The sequence below is a fragment of the Aquarana catesbeiana genome, linkage group LG04 (assembly GCF_042186555.1).
Source record: "Aquarana catesbeiana isolate 2022-GZ linkage group LG04, ASM4218655v1, whole genome shotgun sequence".
NCBI classification, from domain to species: Eukaryota; Metazoa; Chordata; class Amphibia; order Anura; family Ranidae; genus Aquarana; species Aquarana catesbeiana.
In genome coordinates this window covers 282,866,746-282,889,523 of record NC_133327.1, presented here as the reverse complement: position 1 = coordinate 282,889,523, position 22,778 = coordinate 282,866,746, and the positions used below count along the sequence as shown (strand labels likewise).

The 22,778-nt window shown below is 42.6% G+C and overlaps 1 protein-coding gene across 1 annotated transcript in view; it reads left to right on the top strand.

The window, feature by feature from the left end:
• CSMD1 (CUB and Sushi multiple domains 1) overlaps positions 1-22,778 on the top strand; it is a 3,274,537-nt gene that overhangs the window by 1,712,477 nt on the left and 1,539,282 nt on the right. The window contains exon 7 of the mRNA XM_073626646.1: positions 1,645-1,722. Within this exon, the coding sequence (XP_073482747.1) occupies positions 1,645-1,722 (78 nt within the window). The remainder of the gene's footprint in view (positions 1-1,644; positions 1,723-22,778) is intronic.

The window sequence follows — 22,778 nt, the reverse complement described above, 5'->3', positions numbered from 1 at the left end:
ATCCAGGACCAGGTATATAGTACAGGCACAGCTTGATGCTATAGTAACATTTATTCCAAACTGTATACAGTTGTTTCAGACTAGTTGACCTTCACCAGTGCAGTGTATGGAACCATGGCTTTAATGGAGTAGGGCTTGTGGACCAACACAATGGAAGAACTAGACATTTTATGATAAGGATGGACAACTAGCCTGAATGGACTGGATGTACATTTGGTCACACGGCATAAATAAATACTTTGCATTACTTTACCCAGTATCCTAAATTGAGGAATAAACCCCTTATTTTTGGATCCATGATGGAAGTGAGACAACCAAAATTCCTTTTATTTTAGGAAGTCTCTACTGTGGTTATGTACTAATTGCTTAATGTTTACATGTACTGTATATATGATAAAGCTTCTTTTCTATCCAAATTCAAGAAATTCCCTGTGCATTTAGGTCAGCTTTTTTAAGGTTCCATGGGAGTTCTTAAAGTAGGGTACCCTGTTATAGAAATCTTCTCTCCCCTCCCTCCATATCCTTGGCCCATCACTTCAGTAGGTGGTTTTACCAGTACTAAGGCATAGGGGTAGGAGGGTGGAAAGCCAAATACCTTGGGGCTAATTTATTTAAAAATATAGCTTTTCATATCTTTCATGTTTGTAATATGTGCAATAGTTTCCTTGTTGCCTTTCACCTGGCCACTGTAACAACCCATAACATTTGGTCCTAGGAGAAAAATACCTTAATACCTTCAACTAAGACAGTTATCAGCCTTGCTCAGAACATTCCATCAGCAAGGGACATTATATGAGGAAGACTTGTGCACTGAGTGGAGTCTATGAACAATCTTGTGTAAATGGTCAAACAAATAGATGTTCAGCTAAATAAATTTCCAGCTGCAGAGTGAAAAAAACAAAGATAAATGTGGGGTCCCTCCAAAATCCATTCCAGACCCTTATCTTAGCATGTATCCTAGGTGGTTAGAAATGGGGGGTAGCATGTGCCCCACTCCCTGAGCTATACCAGGCCACATACCCTCAACATGGGGGGGTACCTTGCCAGAGGGTACCTCTTGGCAAAGCCCCCTGTCCACATGGTGATGAGGACAGGAGCCTCTCCCTCACAACCATGGCCCAGTGGTTGTGGCTGCCTGCAGGCAGAGTGCGTATCAGAATCTGGAAGCCCTCTTTAAAACTATGACGGCCCCAGATACGAGCTTCTCTCATGTGAATAAGTAAGGGGTACATAGTACCCCTACCGATTCACAAACAAAAGATGTAAGCTAAAAGTAAATCCACCCAAAAGTTATGTTTTTCTCCTAGCATTGGATATTACAGGTTGTTATATTTATTATTGGCTACACTTGCATGAATTTTAAGACATTTGCAAAGTGATTAAAAAAATCAGCCCCCTAGAGTAAACCAGAAGTAACCAATGTTGGATAGAAGTGGTAGAGCTTTAACATAAGTAGAGACCTGCTTTAAAATGAAGATCTGTGAATAGATGTTTGTCAGAATTGTGATACTTATATCTGTTCCTGAAAGTAAAATTGCCCACACTTAGCTTGTGTACCTTTTTCTGACATATACTGTATATATTTGAGTGTTTGATTACATTAAATCTAAAAAAGGTAATGTGTTTCATATGACATATTTACAGTTAAAAAGGCAATTGAATTGAAATCTAGAGGAGTGAAGATGTTGCCGAGCAAAGAAAGTAATCATAAGAATTCTGTCTGTAAGTAAATATTTTTTAGTATTATTCTATTTCAATAGCATGCATCTGTTAAATTTTGAACAAAATCTTGTGAGCTACCAATTTATATATCAAGTGAGAACTGCTGACACCTAACACATTCCCATATATGTGCAACCTTAATAAATCAAAAAATTGTGTTGTGCTATTAAATATTTATAATTGCGTTATTAATAGTGGATCGATTCCTCTGTGTATATAATCACACCATCTCCTATTAAATATTATACCTCTTGTATATGATAAAAAATATTCAAGTACTAATAACAAACCACCACAATCCCCTTGTGATCCACATTAACTTGTGCCAATATATATCAATCAAAAACTAAGTATAAATATGCATATTGCAAAGAAAAAAGTCCACATATAAATCACACAAATAGTCTTTCAAATAAGTGCCTCCTCCTCATGCAATATTCCTTCTTGTGTGTATCCCCTTGCAGTGTTGATTTAATTAATGTAATTCACTCATACTCCCCCACCATCAGATGGGCGCTCGCCTGATAGTGTGACTTTACAATAAAGTAAGATCAAAAAATGCTTTTAGTCCTTCCAGGACTTGTAGTTATATATCACAGGTTCTCCTTCTTCCTCTGTACAGATACCCTTACAGCATGTTATCGTTCCTGACCAGCAGTATCCCATATCAAAAATATATGCAGCTCATTCCCACAAGGTACAGCTTTAGTCATAAATGATGCTCAAATGGTGGGGCACATATTATGGTCAAAATGGTCTTGAACAAATCAGCAATCAATGCTTGACTTGCCAAACCCAGTGTCCTGCAGAACCAGGCCTTGCTGAGTTAATAGGAAAGGTTCAACTCTGCAACAGCAAACCTGCTATCAGCCTATGCATTAGCATTAATTAGCACTAGCTGCACTGCAAACACAAACATAGTTTGTGTCTGCAGTGCAGCTAATGCATACATACATCCAGGGCAGCAAACAGGGCTGCTTTTTAAAAAAAAAAGTGATCTGGGTGGCTTTACAGTCACCTGATCACTTGTATAGTGGAACCTCTCCCCTTCCAACGCTGCTTTTCACCATTTCTAGGCTTTCTCATTCCACTAGGGACCATGATAAGTGGTCAGGTAGGCTGCCCACAGAGGAGATGGAGGGACATTCATGTCCTGATCTCCTCTGTGACAAATGAAGTTGGAGGCAACCAGGATTTTGTCACTTCCAGTTTCAAATCTGTCTTTCCCTAGCCATGACAGCCAGGGAAGCAGCTGATCAAATGCAATCTATGTTTGATCAGCTGCCTTGGAGGACAGGGGAAATATTGGGGTCAAAATAGACCTCTGATTTCTCTGGTGTTCCGTAAAGAACACCTGTCACCTGCCCAAAGATCCTGTGATAGCAATAAAGTTGAATGAAAAAAAAATTGTGCAGTTTTAAATTTTTACATGTTTAGTATCTATTTACCCTATGCAGAATCATATTTTTGTTAACTAATTTTTATAAGTTTTATAGGCACAAAAACAAAGTACGTTCGAAAAGGGAACGTTTGGTACATAGGATATAAGAAAGTATATAAACTGGCCAACATGGCCCAACGAACAGTGTGATAACATGTGGCATACTCAGAGGATACAGCATAAATTATACATGAATAATTACTGAAGATCATTCTGTTAGTATCAGGCCTGAGCTCTAGTATGATTTCATGTCAGTGTGGCAAGCATACCGGTGGGTTGGTGTCGGATATGAGTGTCTTACCCAATGGATCCTAGCTAGCAAGAGAGAAGAGGGTGAGAGGGAGTTCACCCAGCCACCCCTAAAGGGATCATTCTGTGGTTGGGGAGTCTCCCTGCTCCTCGACTTTGTAACACCGACCCAGCTCCCTACTCAAGGGAGTAAGATGTGGGGATGTATTATTAAGGTATATTAGCAGGCCACAGTGGGTAAACCAGATGCGGAAGTACCCAGGGCTTAAACTAACGACTGGGTTCGGAGCGGAGATGAGTTCAAGTAGCAGAGAAGGTGGGTGGCCCAGCCATACTTAGCTCAAGTGTTGCTGTTCCTTGCACAACTGGTATGTTTTATAGGATTCAGGATCGGCTTTGTCTTGTACACATTATCGTGGATCAGGAGGAGGGGGAGTTAGGATAGAAGAAGAGAAGAGGAAAGGGTGCAGGGAGAGGGGGGAGAGAAAGAGGACAAGAAAAGGAAAGTCAATTGGGTCATCCAGAGCAGTATTCATCTTTGGGGGTTGTCACCTAGATACAAAGGAATATGACAATATTTGGCCCAGGGTTCCCAGGTGAGTTCACATACACAGGTTTTGTCTTGCATTATACTGACTTCTTCTATCTTCTCCTGCGCCATAATCCAGGATATTTTATGCTTCACCGCTGAGACTGGAACCAAAGTTTTTTTTTCCAGTGAGCGCCTATTGTAATTTTGGGGCCCAACAGGATGAAGAAAAACAGGGCTTGTGTATATTTGTCTACTTTATTCACTTTGAGGTTAAGGAGTGCTATGTCTGGGGTTTGGGGGACCTGTATTGTCGTCACCCTGTGTATCAAAAAAAAGAGTCTGTTCCAGAGACCCCTTATGCGTGGACATGACCACCATATGTGAAACATTGTTCCTACGTGGTTACATTTCCAAAAACACAGCAGGGAAGCATCTGGATAGATCCTGGTGAGGAGAGAGGGAACCCTATACCATCGAGTCAGTATTTTTAGACTGGCTTCACTCAGAAAGATATTCAATATACCCTTAAAAGATCGTTGGAAACAGGTATACCATTTATCCTGATCCCAGGTTATTTTAAGGTCGTTTTACCAATTGAGAGCGTAGGAAGGCTTGGACAGAGCTGTGGCTAAAGAGGATTAAATGATGGAGATCCCACCCCTCGGATCTGTGATGTCCGAGCACCATGATTCATAGGTCGTGACCCTGGGGGGTTCTGGTTTGTTGGGCCAGATCGATTGAAGAAAGTGCAGTATTTGTGAGTATCTAAACCATTCAGAGGGGAGCATCTCTAGTTTACTAGTGCGGAATGCGATGGAGATGGGGCCTGTGGAGGTGTAAAAGTTCCCTATTCTAAGCAGTCCTTTATTGAGCCACCAGCTGAATGCTGGAATGTTTATTCCCGGGTGGAAAGTTGGGATTATGAAACTTGTGTGTAAGGGGGCGAAGGGCTGAGATTAGGGAGGGGTTTTTATGCATCTGGTCACATAGGGCCAATGAGTGGGAGAGAGTGGGGGCCAAAATCGGAGGTCTGAGTTTAGTAGGCAACCATATTAAGAAATTATTAGTGTGGAGAGGAACAGCTTCTCTCTCCATTGTGACCCAATCAGGTTTCAGGCCTCGTGAATAGACAATAGAGATCTGGGCCAGTTGGGCAGCCTGGTAGTACCACCAAATATTGGGTAGAACGAACCCTCCCTGCAATTTGAGTATAAACAGAATATTTTCGAGCACCTCCTGCCTTTTGGTCCCCTAATAAATTGTAGATTGGAGAATATTGTAGTTGTGATTTTCGGATTGGGATGGGTAGTGATCTGAATAGGTAAAGGAGGCGAAGGAGGAAGGTCATTTTAATTGCGTTTATGCGGCCCAACCAAGGTTATGTTTAGCCCAACTTGAGAGGTCTGATGCCAGTTTATGGAAAGTGGCTCGGTAATTGGAGGAGTATAAGGAGTCTATTTTAGGGGGAGATTGACCCTTAGGTACGGGATGGAAGTCGACCACCAGGCGAATGGAAAAAGGCTTTGTAAATTACTGAGCAAGTTGGGGGGAACTGTGACTTTTAATGATAATGATTTCTAGACATTGACTCGGAGGCTGGAGATCCTGCCAAATTTATCAAGAAGGGAGAAAATGTTGGGCGCTGATATCAGTGGAGAAGTGACAAATAGTAAAAGATTATCCACAAACAATGCGCACCTATGTTCCTATGTTCCTGTTTTCTGCAGAAGACTCATTTAATGTCAGGATGAGACCTGATTGCGATGGCCAGGGTCTCGATAGCTTTTGCGAATAGGCGGGGGGAGAGTGGGCAGCCTTGCCTGGTGCCTTTTTCTATAGTGAGAGGAGAGTAGCATCCCTGAAGTCTAACCTGTGCACTGGGGTTAGAGTACAGGGCTCGTAGCATTCCCAGAAAGTGTGGGCCGAAGCCCCATCTCTCTAGGACATTAAACAGGTAAGGCCAGTAACTGTGTCAAAAGCCTTTTGTAAGTCCATTGACAGCAGAAATCCTTCTTGGTGGGGACCCCCATCCCATTGGGAGTTAATGAAGGAGATGATGTCAACTGCCCTTCTTATCTGATCAGGTCCCTGTCTCTCCGGGATAAAGCCCGCCTGGTCTTTATGGATATAGAGAGGAATAACTGATATATAAGCTAAATTTATGGCTTTATCCAAGGGAGAGCCAGACCTGAGGGAGTTAAAGAATCTGACCATATATGGATATGGGGCCAGAGTGTTGGCACATTTTTTGTAATAACCGACTGAAAATCCATCTGGACCCGGGGCTGAGTTTTGTTTAGGCTGTTTTATCACCTCCAAGACTTCCAATTCAGATATTGTCCAGGAGGTCAGTGTGTTCCGCAGATAATTTTGGAAGAGGAACGTTGTTCAGGAATTCATCTAGGGTAGGTTGTGTAGTTAATTGCTTGTTTTTGTATAAAGTGGTGTAGAATTCATGGAATGTTTCCATGATGCTTCGTGGGTTTTGTGTCAGTTCTCCCATCTGGGCTCGTATCTTGGGAAAGGTATGGGACCGGGGCTTAGATGAAAGTTTTGCTGCCAATTTGGCTCCGATCTTGTCCTTCTGGGAATAGAACCGTGCTTCTGACCATCTGAGATGTTTCTCAGCTTCAGTGGATAGGGCAAGGTTTAAGGACGTTTGAGCTCACTCAAGGGTTTCCAGGAACTCTCTAGTGGGGTTGTGTTTATGGGCTTTACTTAACGATTGGAATTCCCTGGTATGTTTGTTGATATTTGCTCTGTGTTCCTTTTTAAGTAGCAAAGTAGTTTGGATAATCTTCCCCCTTATCACCGCTTTGTGGGCAGCCCACAGGGTTTCTAGGGAGATGGAGCCGTTATTGTCGCTATTGTTCAGTAGGAAGTACTCTTGGATGTCTCTTGTGAGGACTGTGCATTGGACTGGGTCGCTTAAGAACCCCTCATTAAGGTGCCATATGAATTTCGTACAGGGGTTATGGGTTTGTTGTAGGTATAAAAGAACCATAGAATGGTCCGATATGGTGGTGTCCCTGGTGACCACTTTTGAGGCAGAGGGAATGTTGTGGGATTGAATACAAATGTGATCTATTCTACTGTAAATTGGTGTGGTGCAGAATAGTGGGTATAATCTTTGGATCTAGGGTTACGTTCCCTCCAGATGTCCACAAGGCCCAATGAGAGCACTAAAATAACCTCCTCATTGTGCTGTTTCGGAGGAAGGGGCCAGACCCCGATTTGTCAAGGGATTGATCAAATGCAAGATTTGTGTCACCTCCCATAATTATTTTCCCTTCCAGCTGCAGGCCAAGTGTGGACACCATGGAAGAAAAGAATGTTGTCTGGCCTTTATTTGGGGCATGATAAACGAATACTGTGCGCCCTCTATAGTGCCCTTTACTAATAAGTATCTGCCTGCTTGATCTCTTATAATATCTGTTGGGGAAAATTTCAGGTTTTTATAGAAGCATATGGCTACGCCCTTAGTTTTCTTCCCTGCATTGGAGAGGTAGAACTGGGGGTAGTTGCTATGTATGAAGGAGGGATTATACAATGATGGGAAATGGGTTTCCTGCAGTAAAAGGATTTCAATATTTTGGATTGGTAGAGTTTCCGTCTTTTAACTGGGGAATTAATCCCCTGAACATTATGGGTGGCAATACATGGGGGGGTGGATGTGTTAGTGTCAGAATACATGGATCAGAGGGGGGATGAATGCATCAAGGGTAGAGAAGACTGATCCTGGTGAAAGAAGACAAAGCATGTCCAAAACATTGTACAGGTCAATAAAACAGACAATAAAAGTGCAGCAAAAGTGAAACCATAGTCCCCTTGCAGGGAGAGGGGGCTGCAACCCACCCTCTGCAAGTTTTTTCCCAAAAAATTGCCCCAAACATGGGGGTTGTTTCGCAATCTCCGAGTGGAGGGAAAATGCCACTCTGAGACAGTTAAAGGCGAAGTGCGGCCCCTCCAGCCATACCGCCAGTAAAAAAAAAAAAAGAACCGTGGAAGAAAAAATGAAAGGGGGTGACCCAGATCTTATATGCGGTGAGTAAAAAAACGAAAGAAAAAAAACACCCCTTGAAAGAGGGATAGGTAGCAGAGAAGTGTTAACATAAACCCACGAGTGAGGGGTGTCCACACATCCATGGTCTGGGATTTCTACCTCCATCCCCCAATCTCTCAGTGAGGGGAGGGAGGGAGAAATCTGCCGTGCAGTAACCAGGAGGTTGATCAAAAGACTGATAGGCTGTCCTTAAAGATTCTTATTTCCTGTGGAGGAGAATATTGCCAGTTCACAGCAAAATGTGATAGTTGTGGATAGTGTCACTCAGGGGCCTGATAATTCAGGTAGGGGGTAGGGGAAAATTACAGGCTATCTAGGCCATTGTAGCAGTAACTTAGATTGGTTGCCATTAGTGTAATAGGGGACTTGGGACAGATCAAGTCTGTTCAAGGTGGAAGAGAGTGACTTGGTGACTCAGCTAACCAGAGTTTGGCAAGTGAAGTCCTAGAAGGAAAATAAAAGGAGTCACTTTAACCTCCCTGGCGGTATGATTATTTCGGATTTTAGGTGCTGAAAGCGGTACCATTATTTTGCATGGAAATTTGGCGTTTTATATTGTAGGTCTGTAAATCTTAACAATAACACACTTAAATCTGTCCAAACCAGAGTCTAGTAGATATCCCGGGTATGATAAAGTTTGAAACACAAAAACATAAATTATAATATAATAAATAAAAATAAATAATAAAAAAAAAAAAAAAATAGTAATAAAATAAATTTCCCCACAATTCACTATCGCTCAATTCTGCAAGTGTTCTAATTTATTATCGCTGTTTTCTAGCTGGTCTAAAGCCACTTTTGACGTAAAGGGACACTTTTTGGTTGCTATGGACAATCTCCAGTTTCCAGGCAGAAAGAACAGTGTATATCATGTAAAATTGCATGCAGGGCATGGGACAAAGCACTGGGGACAAAAGGGATGTGAAATCATTTCATACAGTACTGTAATCTGTAAGATTACAGTACTGTATGTGTTATGCTTTTGACATTTTTTTGAATTTGCCGCCAGGCTCCGCCCCCGTGCATCGCGCCGCTCGCAGGGAACGGAGCCTGGCACGGAGAGGCTTCGGAGGAGGACGGAGCCCTCGGACACTGCGGGTGACATCGCAGGATCCCGAGGACAAGGTAAGTAACGCCGCCCCAGGATCCTGCAATGCGATCCCGAGTGTGGCTCGGGGTTACCGCTAATGGTACTGAATTTTAACCCCGAGCCACACTCGGGAAAACCGCCAGGGAGGCTACGGTGGTTGACCGTCTTTAGATCTCTTTGCTTGTCGCTTTTGCCACAGGGGTTTGATGGGGTTTGTGGGGGGAGGCCTTTCCAATATCCCTGGGGTCCAGTGCAGGTGCAGGAGTATGGGAGATGAGGCCCAATTGCAGCAGCAAGCGTTCTCCATCTGCGAAGGTTGAGAAGCTGTAGGATTTGTTTAGGAAAGCAAAATTTAGGCGGAAAGGAAAGGACCATCTGTAAGTGATAGATTTTTGTGACAGGATCTGTAGAAGAGGTTTTAAAGATCTTCTTTTTTGTATTGTATAGGGTGAGAGGTGAGCTAATATTTGGATGGAGTGTCCTTGTATAGTAAGGTTTTCTGTTTCCCGGGCCCTTCTCATGACCTCTTCTTTAAACCCTGAAAAATGCAGTTTTACCACAATGTCTCTGGGTAGGCCATCCAGGTGGTGGTCTGGTATGTCTGGGATCAGATTTTTGATAAACGTGCGGACGATTTTATCGGTTTCCTTGAATGATTCAGGGAGGCCTCTGAGCCTGCGAGATCTATTTTCCAGATCATCTAGTTTTGAGAATGCAATATCTAACCTGTACATGCAATTCCTGAATCCTGTCAGTATTCTGGTTGGTTATGGCAACGGTTTGGTCAGTTTTAGCTTCAATCGCTTCTATTCTGGCCCCTAGGTGGTGCAGACCTGCTTGGATTATTGATATCTATATTAAATAGATATGTGGGCATGTGCTAGGAGTATGTATGTGTGGTTTTGTTGAGAAGTGTTTTATTGCTGCTGTAAAGAGTACCCGGAAAATTTTTGTTGTATGTATACAATGACAATAAAGTATATCTATCTATCTGTGAGGCAGTTTGGGCCAGTCCTCTGGAAAGCATTTTTGAGAATGTCTCCATTAATGACGATTAATCGGTGGGGGTAGCAGGGATGGATCTATTATAAGTCCCTGGGTGGTCTGGGGTATTAGTCAGATCATTCATCGGTGTGAGGGGGAGGCCATCTAAAGTCCTGCCTAGCTGCGATTTAGTGGATGTGGGGGATAATAGTGGGTTCACCTGGTTACTCACTGCTGGAGGATGTGTTCCCTCTGTGTAGGCATCCGGGTCTGTTTGATCAGCGATGGATTCCTCTGGATCCTGGTCCTGGCCTCGTGGGTATGTAGCGGCTGCCATTTTGGTGATGGCCGTGGCCGGAGGACCGGGCTTGAGTCACCAGGATAAATCCCATCTTGCTGTGCCCCCTATCATGGAGGTCCTCGGGACCTCTGCGACTGGTGGGGGGTCCTACAGAGTGAATCTCCTTCGGCTGATGGCTGTGGTGGAGAGAGCAGGCTGGAGTGGAGCTCTCAGATCATGCGACCGTCCTCGAAGCCACCACACATGCGCCTTTGCAGCATCATATTTTATATTTTACCTAAAAAATGGGTATTATATTGTGTCTATGTGCACTAAAATTAAATTAGTTGTATTTTTTACTGAAAATGTGCATTTGATAAACAGCTGAGGAAATATCAGGTAATTCAACACAATTTTATTCTCTAGAGCCTCTGCTTTCAGAAAAATATAATGTTGAGAGTTCTAAGTAATGTTTCTATCAATGAAATGCAGATTTAAAAATGTATGTGAAAAATTAAAGAATTGCCCCAGTAGGCAAGCAGATAAAATTCAAAACATAACTTAATCAGATGCTTTACACTGGGAAGCGTCCAGTATATATAATGCTTTTGCACTGTCTTTTTTTTGTTTGCAGCTACTTGAGATGGGGAGTATGTTTATTTGATTTTACAGATTGCATAGGGTTTTAATTCATCCAATCATAAAAATTTTCACTATTTAAATAATGTTTTAATTGTCAATTAGAAATGTAGGATTAACTCAAATGAAGTGCCTTGTATATTTTTTGTTAGAATTCTTCAAAGTGTGTAGTTAAATAAATCCATTTGAAGTTCAGCACAAGTTTGTTGATTCTATTCTGGGATATTTAACAGCTCATTAATAAGTTTAGTCTTTTATCAAAGATATTTCATTATTTTGTTATGGCCAGTTATGCAGATTTTCTGCTCATTATCAACCAAAACAATTTAGACATGGAGAGTTTGGACTTTGACCAGTATTAAGAAAAGGGCTGCCAATGTGTTCTCTCCAATGCTCAGCTGAATGACTACTGCCAAGGTTTGAATATCATTTTTGTCAATATAGGAAATATTAAAAAGCTGGCTGAGCTTTTAAGTGTTTGTGAGTTCAAAACATTAGGCTTGAACATATAAACTGCAACAATTGCAAATTATGCATTCTGTTTTCTCTACAAAATGACCATTTTATGAACCTGTACCCAGTTTTTCAGCATGCTCTGTGGAGCCATCACCTTCTTTGTAAAACAGCTTTGTCATGTTATACACAAAACGATTGTCAGTACATTGCCTGGCATTCTTTTAATAAGCACTAAAATCTAGAGCACAATCTTTACAGTAGATCAAAAACCATGAAGATTTTAACATGCAAAACCTAATTTGACCCCAAGCACATTGCTGCGTTTGAAATATCAGGTCATGCCTAATCTACACATTTAGCTGTTTTAACAAGCTAGATTTTCAAAATGTAATTAGGAAAATATAAAAAACTAACATATCTTTAAGTTTGACAAGCATTTTTAAGTTTTTGTTTTCACTGTTGTTTTTAGGTAAAATATTTACCTAAAATTATATCCTGACTGCCCCCCATCAAAAATAACAAAGCAATTTGACAGTTAAAATATTAATATGACAATAGTGATGAAGTCTAGAAGCAAACAAAGTACAGCGCTTAATGATTTATAATATGTGTGATCTGAATGAAGCACTAAGTGTAGCAGTGCTGATGTGTGCCATAAATCAATACATCACAACATGTGTAACAATAAATCAATATCAGTGTGACTGGCCAAAATAAATGTTAAATAAATACTGTATACTAAAAATATTCCCTCAGAAACAAATGACAGTAAAATCCATAAAAGTGCTTGTGCAAAAAAAATGGACCAAATGTGTGTCATAAGTGAATTCATCAAAAAGTCAACTGAGGTGCTAATGAGACAAAAAATATAAATTTAACTAAAAACATATCCGCAAAATCATCAAATAAAAATACAATCCATGAAAGTGCTTGTGCATAAAGAATTAACTAAATAATACATGTAACAGTATAGTCCTTATCTCAAAAACTGTGAAGAGTGATGAAATGGACTACAAAGGTGAAAAAATAGTTCATATAAATGGATACAGAGGTGTCACCAGAGAAGGGAAATGCAAAAGATGTCCACACACCCAGAGAGAAAAGAGGTCACACCTCCGGGGATCAGTACAGTGGCTTAGTGGTTAGCACTTCTGCCTAGTAGCACTAGGGTCATCAGTTTAAATCCCAACAATGGCATTACCTCCACAGAGTTTGCATTTTCTCCCTGTGCATGAATGTGTTTCCTTCGGGTACTCCGGTCTCCTTCCACGCTCCAAAGACATGCTGGTAGGTTAATTGGTTTCTATCTAAATTAGCCCTAGTACATGTATGTATGAATGAGATTTAGGCACTTTAGATTTTAAGCTCCTTGAGGGCAGGGACTGATTTGATTGTACAATATATGTAAAGCACTGCATAAATTGACAGAGCTATATACTGTAAGTAGCTGTAATAAATTAATTAGTAAATTTACATTTGCTGGTCTGCTCCCCTACTCGGTGACATCTGCCAAGTGGGCCCTGGGCCTGCAGGTGGGATAGCAAACCCTGAAAATTATGGTGAAGTTTCATGAGGGGGGGCACCTGTTCATGGGGTCCATTGAAGTGATCTGGCCAATGTGCAGCTACCAAATCACTTTCATCTGAAAGTGAACATTTGGCTTGTAAAATGTATAGACATTCCTGACTTCTGTAGCAGAAGCCTCCACTGCTGCCAGTGTATGACATGCATAAACAAAAACATTAAGCTGTTTGTGATGTTACAGAACAGTACAATTTACTGTATATCTGCAGTTCCTCACTATGACGGCATAATTTTTCTCCCCTCAGGTACTCAGCAGCCAGTTGTATTTCTATGGACATTGGAGGCATAGCTGCAGGGAAAAACCTATGACCCTTGGCTGTCCACCCTTCTACAATGCAGGGAGAAGGGCAGGCAGCAGCAAGAATTGTAGAAAGTAAACATGGAATCCTAGGGTCATAGGCTGCCCACCCTTCTCCACTTCTGCCACTTCACTACTAGGCTAAACGCAGCACCAAGGCTTTATAGAAATATAATCAATATTTAAAGAAATTTATCATTTTTAATATTAGCCTGCAAGCATTTTTAAAGGATAAGTTCACCATTGAGACATGTAAGATATTCCAGCTCCTGCCTCCTCTCCCCCCAATCCTCCCCTCCCTGTGACAGCATGCAGAAATCTTCTACCCACACCCGCTCTCATGGCCACCTTGTTCATTTACAGAGTTCTGTGAATGAACTACAAGTAGCGACAGCCTTGCAGATGGCGACTTGTAGTTCTCAATGAACTTTGTGAGCACTGGTGAACTCTCTCGTAGTTAATTGATTCTTCCTGCCATTCAGTAACTGCTTGCTCTTATCAGAAGTACAGGCAGACAGTGTATTGAGAGTCTGCATGAACCCGGAATTTCAATGCTTTACAGGCTGCAATGTTACCTACTAAAAAGATGTGCTTTTTGTATATTTTTTAAAAGGTGAACTTAGGCTTTAAAATGATCACTTCCTGCCAAATAAAATTTTTTTGGTACATGTTCCCCAGAGCAATGCCTAGCTCCCTATTCCAATTGTTAGAACATTGCCATTACTTTTTTTAACATTTGTCTCCCATTGGCTTTAAACCTGGAGAACCTAATTCAAATCCAAAGCCAGGACATTTGGCTTATCACCACTACTTAACAAACATATAGACTCTGAAAGACAATCTACAAATCTATTAGTGTATGTAGTGTAGCGTATATACAGTTACATGGGGCATGTACCAATGCAATCAGAATTTTATGGAATGCTGTTCAGAAGAGTGAATTTTTTTAAAATGCTTTAAGAGCAGCATTAAAAATACACAATTCCCTTTTTAAAACAGGCTTAGGAGGTGCCTTAAGCCTTCACATGATGTACCACCTCTATTTATAAAAAAAAAGTGGCAGGGGATTCCCCTCAACTACATTACCAGACCCTTATCCTAGGTGAGGGTCCAGTACGGATTGTAACATGGAACATGGTAACCCTGAAAAAAATGATGTAGGGTTTCCCCTAAAGATCCCCCTAAAGATCCATACCAGACTCTCTTACTTTATGAAGGTCTGGTGTGGATTTTAAGGGAAAAACAAAACAGTGTCCACCCTCACCATACCAAATTTTAAGGATCTAGTATGGATTATAAGAGGGTACCTCTAGTACAAAACTTATCAGCCATTCTGATGTTGGTGTCACCACTAAGGGAGGAAGGCAGTATACTTTGGAAGGAATGTCCTCTCTCTGACAGGTACATGAATTGGGCATAAGCACCTTTTGTTGCTATGCCCCAACATAATTCTAATCGAAAGTGGTCCACAACACCATTTATGAACGCCCCTCCCCAGTAATTTCTGTTGAGAACTTTAGAAACTTTTAAAAATCTCACATCATACAGGTTAATTCTCCAGATGTTTATGGGACCGTATAATGTTTTTTTAATATACATACCTCAGCAGGAACCTAAAATATTGTAGTGTTTCTTAATTCCCATTTTACTTGATGGTGATTTTGGTGTAACAGGTTTAGAAGTATTTTGACGACAATACCCAAGGTGTATTTATTTATCTTGTGATTTTATAGCCATAGATAAATAGTTTTTTTTGTACTTCATTCCAAATGTTTTCAGTTACTGTATTTATAGACCTTGTCTATTTGTTTTATGATCAAGTATTTTCAACATTTTAAAATGAGTTCAGACTTAGGCCTCTTTCACACTTATACGACTTGTCGCACGATTTTGTACTGCAAAATCATATGACAAGTCATTCTCTATGATTTTCAATGACTACCATTCATATTGGCTCGACTTTAAGTTGTGCCAACTTCAAAGTAGTCCCTGCACTACTTTGGTCCAACTTCCATACGATTTCTACTCCATAGACCTCAATGTTAAACCCTCAAGTAGCATGCAAATCGTACTTGAATAATATAGACACGATTTCAGCACTACTTTGGTCCAACTTCCATACCATTTGTACTCTATAGACCTCAATGTTAAACCCTCAAGTAGCATGCAAATCGTACCTGAATAATATAGACACAATTTCAGCACTACTTTGTAAGCACAAGCTGAGAATGGTTAATGGCAAAGTCTACAAAGTAGTACTGCTCCCAAATTGTGGCAAAATCGCAGCAAAATCGTGGTAAAATCGCGGCAAAATAGCGGCCGCGAAATTGCGGTAAAATCACGCAACTTTGAAGTTGTATAAGTGTGAAAGGGGCCTTAGTTCGATATTTACTTTAATGGTTGTTCAAATAACATTGGACAACATATATTGTTTTTTTTTTTTTTTATATAATCTTTATTTATGAAAGACAAAGTATTACATTGCACAATAGCAAACTGTAAGATACAGTTACATCTTCAAAAAGTGATAACTCCAGGTAATACATTAATCCTTCTTATTTTTTTTCTTTTTGTTAATGTGTACAGGAGAAAAATAGTAATAAACATAAGAGTAAAAGTAAATAAATAATAGCAATTCAACTTCATAATAAAGAATGTGCAACTGCTATAACTGTAGCTGGTGTTTTAGTCTGTGTCAATAACAGTTTGGTCTAGTGGCAATATAGTGGAGTTTGTGTGACTCAATGGCCAAGCTTTCTAGAAAGGACAAACATCTTGCATCACTTCTTTCCCGCCTTTCTTTATCTAGGAGGGTGACGGGACAAGGGAGGTGGGGACTCACGAGGGCAGGGGGGCAACTAATGTCTCCATCTGACCAACCCCCACGGCCCCACCTCCCTCAGACCCCCCACCCACCAGAGACCCATACCACGTCTACACAAAGGTACCAATACCCCTAACAGGTCAGGGCATCACGTGGCATCGGATCTTCAAAGCCCACATTATCAGCTTGTCTGTCCATTTCTGCCTGTCTCTACAACTTCAGACACAGTATCTGCTTTTAGATGTACAACTATAACCAGTTAAATCATAACTGTCAATAAATGAGAAAAAAAAAAAAAAAAAAGGAAAAAAGTATAGAAAAAGTAGTAAGATATAGGAAAAGTAAAATGAGATATACTTGGGAATTTGTGTCCGACTCCACCTCTTCTCCGATCACCTCCAACAGCATCACAGGCTAAGGAAGAAAAGACGTGGCTCTTTCCCACTTTCCCTTTTGTATAAATAATAGGCTGGTATTTTAGGGCATAAAGCAGTGTTCCATTTAGTTATCTTTAAGGCGTCCCTTCAAGGTCGGATCAGCTAACTCAAGTAGGGCCACATCTAAGCTGGAGGGTATATGGCCAGGGTCTGAGGTAAATGTTATCCATGGTTGCCAAGTTGCTGTAAATCATTCTCGGACTTCTCTACAGGTAGCAATCCACTCCTCTGCCTCCCGGATGTCACTCACTCTGCTCTTCCACTCCTCCCTGGAAGGAACTTGCGGGCGCTTCCAAAATATGGGAAGCAGCCGCTTTGCTGCATTGAGCAAATGAGGCAGGACACTTTTTTTGTAGTGACTTGTTGGCATGGGAGGAATGTGTAGCAGGAAGTGAATCGGAGAGAGAGGTATGTCAATGCCCATAATTTCTTTAATTTGGCTTTTAATGTCTTCCCAATACGGTTTGACTATGGGGCAGTCCCACCAAATATGTAAAAGGGTGCCTTTTTGACCGCACCCTCTCCAACATAAGTCTGATACAGTTGGATATATTTTAGCCAGGTCTGCTGGTACCCGATACCAACGCATCAAAACTTTATAGTTTGTTTCCTGTGTCTTAGAGTCAATTGAGCTAGTTCTAGTAAGTTTGTATAGGGAAGAAAGTTGAGCCGGAGTAAAAACAGTATCAAGATCTCGTTCCCAGGCTCTAACGTATGGGGGCTTCACCACAGGAGAAGCCGAGCTAAGCAATTGGTACAGTTTGGAAATCATATGTGTAAGTGGTTCTTCTGTAATAAAAAGTTGCTCAAAAGGTGTAAGGGAAGAGATGTCTCTTATTGAGTCTCCCTGTGTTTTGAAAAAATGATGAAGTTGTCTGTATCGCCAGAGGTCCAGAGTATCTAGGGGAATTAATTTACCGTCTCGCATTAGTTTGCCGCAACTGACACTATTCTCATCCACCCAGGTACCGAAAAAGGCCACCTGCTCCCCAGGGGGGAACCACAAGTAGCCCCCCAGCGGAGCCAATGGGGACACAGGGGGCGACAGCGTTAATTTATCATTGAGTCGATCCCAAGATTTTAGAAGTTGGGTCGTAAGCGCTGAAGTAAAGGCCGACAGTCCCCTGTGCTCCCGGGCAAGCCACGGAGCATATGCTAGGTCTCTTCCTGCCATGCATTTTTCAAGAGAAACCCACACCTTGGATTGAGTGTGAAAGCGCCAGTTCAGTATTCTTTGTAGGACTATAGCCCTATAGTATCTCTGAGCATCTGGGAAGCTCAACCCCCCTCTATCTCTATGACGACTCAGCAACCTAAGCGCTATTCTCGGTTTCTTGTTATTCCAAACAAAAGTGGATATCAGGGTTGATAGTTGAGCAAAGAAGCTCTTGGGTAGGGCCACGGGTATCATTTGCATATAGAACAGCACCCTCTGGAGAACATTCATTTTGATAATATTGAGTCTTCCTATCCATGTGAAAGCTGTCTTAGTCCATTGGGTCAAGTCTTTTTTAATAGTGTTTATTAGGGAGGGAAAGTTAGTGGTAAATAAGGTTTCAAATCTATCAGTCAGTTTTATTCCTAAGTATTTCAGGGATGATTTAGTCCATGTAAATGGGAAGGCAGCTTGCAGTCGGTCAGTCAGGGATGGTGTCAGTTGAATAGGTAATATCTCTGATTTCGTGTTATTAATTTTAAAATTTGAAAGCGTCCCGAAGTACTGGAGTTCTCGCATCAAATTAGGCAAAGAGGTTAGGGGGTCTGTGAGGTGGAATAGCACATCATCGGCATAAGCCGATAGCTTATGCTCCGTGTGTCCCACCTTGAGCCCTTTAATGTCCGCGTTTGCCCGAACAGTTCGTAAAAACGGTTCTAGCACTAGGGCAAACAACAGCGGGGACAAGGGGCACCCCTGCCTCGTGCCATTTCTGATCGGGAATCTCGGGGAGAGACAGCCATTTACCTTTACTTGGGCATTGGGGTCTGAGTACAAGGCCATAATCCATGCGAGCATATGGGTACGTAAACCCAAAGCCTCCAGCACAGCCCGCAGGTAGGTCCAGTCCACCCGATCGAAGGCTTTCTCTGCATCGGTAGAGAGGACCAAATAGGGGGGAGAGTCAGGAGAAGTTTGTGCCCAGTGGATAAGGTGAATTGCTCTGATTGAATTGTCTCTAGCTTCCCTGCCTGTTATAAACCCCGTTTGATCTGGGTGGACTATAAATGGGATGAGGTGTTTCAATCTAGTCGCGAGGATCTTAGCTGGAATTTTTATATCCACATTAAGAAGGGATATGGGTCTATAGCTTTGGGGTAAAGCAGGGTCTTTCCCCTCTTTGGGTATTATGGAAATGTGTGCCAATAGGGCCTCACTAGGGATAACAGTACCGTTTGCTATCGAATTGAAGTAGCTACACATCGAATCAGACAGTTGGGGGAGGAACATCTTATAATATGCTTTAGTAAGTCCATCCGGGCCTGGGCTTTTTCCATTAGGTAAGGAGGTCACCGTGGTCTCTATTTCGGTGGCAGTAATGGGGGTTTCTAACAAAGAACATTGTTCGTCTGTCAGTGTGGGAAGGCCGGATTCAGTTAAGTATGTTTGCATATCCTTCTTCCTAGCAGTTTGGGTTTCTAGGGTCTGGGAAGAATTTAAATTATACAAAGTAGTGTAATAGTCTCGGAATCCAGCAGCTATTTCGGAAGGTCTGGCCGTATGTTCCCCCGAGGGAAGCCGTAGTTGATGCACATACATGTGAGCACGTTTTTTCCTAAGCGCTCTAGCCAGCATACGACCACATTTGTTGCCGTGTTCATAGTATTTATGCGACAAGTGTCGCAGTTGTCTTCATGCTTGTCGGTCTAGCAGTCGTGAGAACAGTCCCCTCAAGTCTATCAGTGTTTTCAAGGCCTCCGGGTCACTGTTTTGTTTATGCTTAAGTTCCGCTTGCTGCAGCGCTTGGAGTACCCTGTCAAAATCTACCTGTCTGGCTTTCTTAAGTCTGGATCCCTGAGAGATCAGTTCTCCTCTTACCACTGCTTTATGGCCTTCCCATATAATTCCTTTACTCATCCCTTCTGTCTTATTTTCTTTAAAATAATGTGACAAGACTTTTGTGACTCCTGATACCACAGCTGCATCATCCAACAGGGATTCGTTTAAGCGCCACGACCAAGCCCTGCGAGTGCCATGTGGCATGACCAGGGATGCCGTCACTGGAGCGTGGTCGGAGAGCGTAATGGTCCCTATGGACGAGGTCTGCAGCCACTCCAGGGCCACATGGTCTACATAAATCATATCTATGCGGGTGTAGGTGTCGTGCACTTTTGAGTAGTAGCTATAGTCCCTATCTACTGGATGGAGGGTTCGCCAACTGTCGAGTAAACGGTGGGTTTGCAAGGATTTGCGGAAGTGTTTAAGAAAGGCGGTTGAGTGGGAAGAGCGCTTATGTGAAGTGTCTATCTGAGGGTCAGGGCTAATATTAAAGTCACCTCCCAGGATCAAAGGGCCCTCCTTAAATTCCGCCAAACTGTCAAGGGTATTGTCCAGGAAGGTGAGTTGGTTTGAGTTTGGGGCATATATCGTGGCAATCGTAAGCTTTTGCCTGGCTATGGTCCCTTTTAAAAAAACATATCTTCCCTGGGGGTCCATCTTACTGTCCAGAATCTGGATAGGGCAAGATTTGTGTATTGCAATTGCCGTACCTATGGATTTTGCAATCGGTGAGTTACTTAGGAACCACTGATTATAAATGTGTTTGGGCAATTTAGGCATGGAGAGGGGATTAAAATGCGTTTCTTGTAGCAGAATAACCTGTGCCCCTGACCGTTTTAATTCCCACCATAATTTACTGCGTTTACATGGGGAACAGAGACCACGTACATTATATGAAGTTACCTTAAGTGATGTCATCAGGGATTCTCAGAGTGGTGAGATCTTGCTGTGTCCTTGAGGGTGCAGAGTGGGAGGCGGAGCCGGAGGCAGTCCCAGTAGAGAGATATACAGCAGAAAAGAGTAGGCAAAAAGAAAGGGAAAAGAAAAAAGAACAGAAAAAAACAAGGTTAAAGATAATAAGGCATATATAAAACTCAAAGTGCATTATTGTAAACATAGTTTTAACCTGAGATGTCAAGGGGTCATGTATCAGGTTCCTCCCCACAAGGGAGAGGAACCCGAGACCCGTCTCTATTTCCAAAAAAAGGAAAAAAATACCTTAGAAGGTATGGCCTACGGGGGGAACGTGTGCCATCATGAAGGGGGGGGAAGACGAGGGTCAACCCCCATCCATCGCCGCCTTCTGAGCAAAAAATAACACAAAGGGTATATTGAATAGGGGGGAGAACCATCCCATAAGCTAAAGAAATAATAAAAACTGGGCTAAGAACTGGGCTAAGAAAAAGAAAAAAAAGAAGCTAAGGGGTACAGTTGTAACCTGAGTGTGAGGAAAAAAGAAAAATTCTATAAAAGATAAAGAAAAAATTATATGCAGGGCTTCCAAAAACCATGGCCTGTCTGGGTAGCACCAGGACTATAATCTCCATAACCCCCCTCAGGGCAGCGGTTATGCGGTCAAAGTCTAGCTCAGGGATGGGGGTGGTAGTCTTAATGGAGAAGGGGTCCAGGATCACATCTTTTGCTTATGGCCATGTCGCAGCTTCCAGCATCAGTCAGCATCAGTCTTATTCGTCCGGATGGACATGGATTCCTACGTGGAATAAGATGGAGCCCTGTAACTGAGGTAAAAATATTCCTCACAAGAGTGCAGAAATCTAGTCAGCAGTAAGGCGTTTTCAGCTAATGCCGAGGTGAAACCGGATCCATGGGGGAGGAAGACGTGGGGCGTCTGCGTTCCCGTCTGCGACTCCTGCGATTAACTGGGAGCCAAGGTTGAGGAAGTTGCAGATGTGGATGGTTTTGTGGGCCTCTCCAGTCTGGAAAATCCACCGGTTCAAGTCCCAAAGTCTCCAGAAAGAAAGGAAGGTCATCTTTAGTACGCAGCGTGACGCTTTTTCCAGCTTTAGATGCCTGTAGGTAGAAGGGGAATCCCCACCGATAAGGCAGGCCTGCTTTCTGAAGAGCTTCCAGTAAGGGCCTTAAAGCTCTGCGTTGCATTAGGGTGCGTCTTGAAATGTCCTGGTAAAAATACAGGTGTGCACCGTCAAAATCAAAGTATTGCTTCCCACGCATCTTCTGCATAATCCTATCTTTCAAGGTGTATTTATGTAGCTTGCAGATGATATCTCTCAGATTGTCTGCGTCCTGAGAGGGTGGTCTAAGGGCCCTGTGAGCTCGGTCAATTTCAATCGGAGCCATGGCAGGTAAACCTAGTATTTCTCTGAATACATCTTCCAGTGTGGGCACAATGTCCTTAGGAGCTGTAGCTTCTGGCAGACCGCGTATGCGAATGTTTGCTCTCCTGCTGCGGTTATCAAAATCATCTAATTGGCACAATAATGCTTCAATTTTCTGGTCTTGGAGGCTGCATCTGTCTTGTAACACTGTGATAGCAGGCAGCACTTCATCCATCCTCTGCTCTACAGTTTCCATCCTAGACCCCAGGTGGTTAGTGTCAGCCTTAAGCTGGGCTATATCTTCCCTGAAAGCTTTCTCCACTCTGGCAGTGAATCTCTCTAGGTCTTCTCTGGTGGGGAGGGACCAAATATGGCGCTTTATATCTCCTTCCCCTAAGAAATCAGCTATGTCAGGGTCCTGGTCATGGGAGGCAGATGATCCCGGGGAGAGTGGAGGGGCTGTGTCACTCACCCACTTCGGAGAGGGGATCTGGGTGTCTCGTTGCTGCTTTTGGGCCTGTGCCTTCTGTGCGGCTTTTGCGGCCTTAGTAGCTTTGGGCGTCGGGGCCGGCGCCATCTTGGAGGCCTCGTATCCTGGCCCGGATTTCAGGCCGAAGTATGTCTCCAGGTGTCCCTCTCGGGTCCCCTCGGCTCTCGATTGCTGGGATAGTGCTCTCCGTCCCTGTGACATAATCTCCGGGGTTCCGGAGCCAAATTATCTCCTTTGTGCGGTGCGGAATGGTGCGACGGACGAGGAGCTGAGGTGAGACACGTCCTCACACCTCCATAGCCAGGCCACGCCCCCATATATTGTTTTTTGATGTGCGAGGTCACAGTTAAAAGCACCTGAGCAGCCAAAAACATTTTAATATTAATTTTAATTTGTA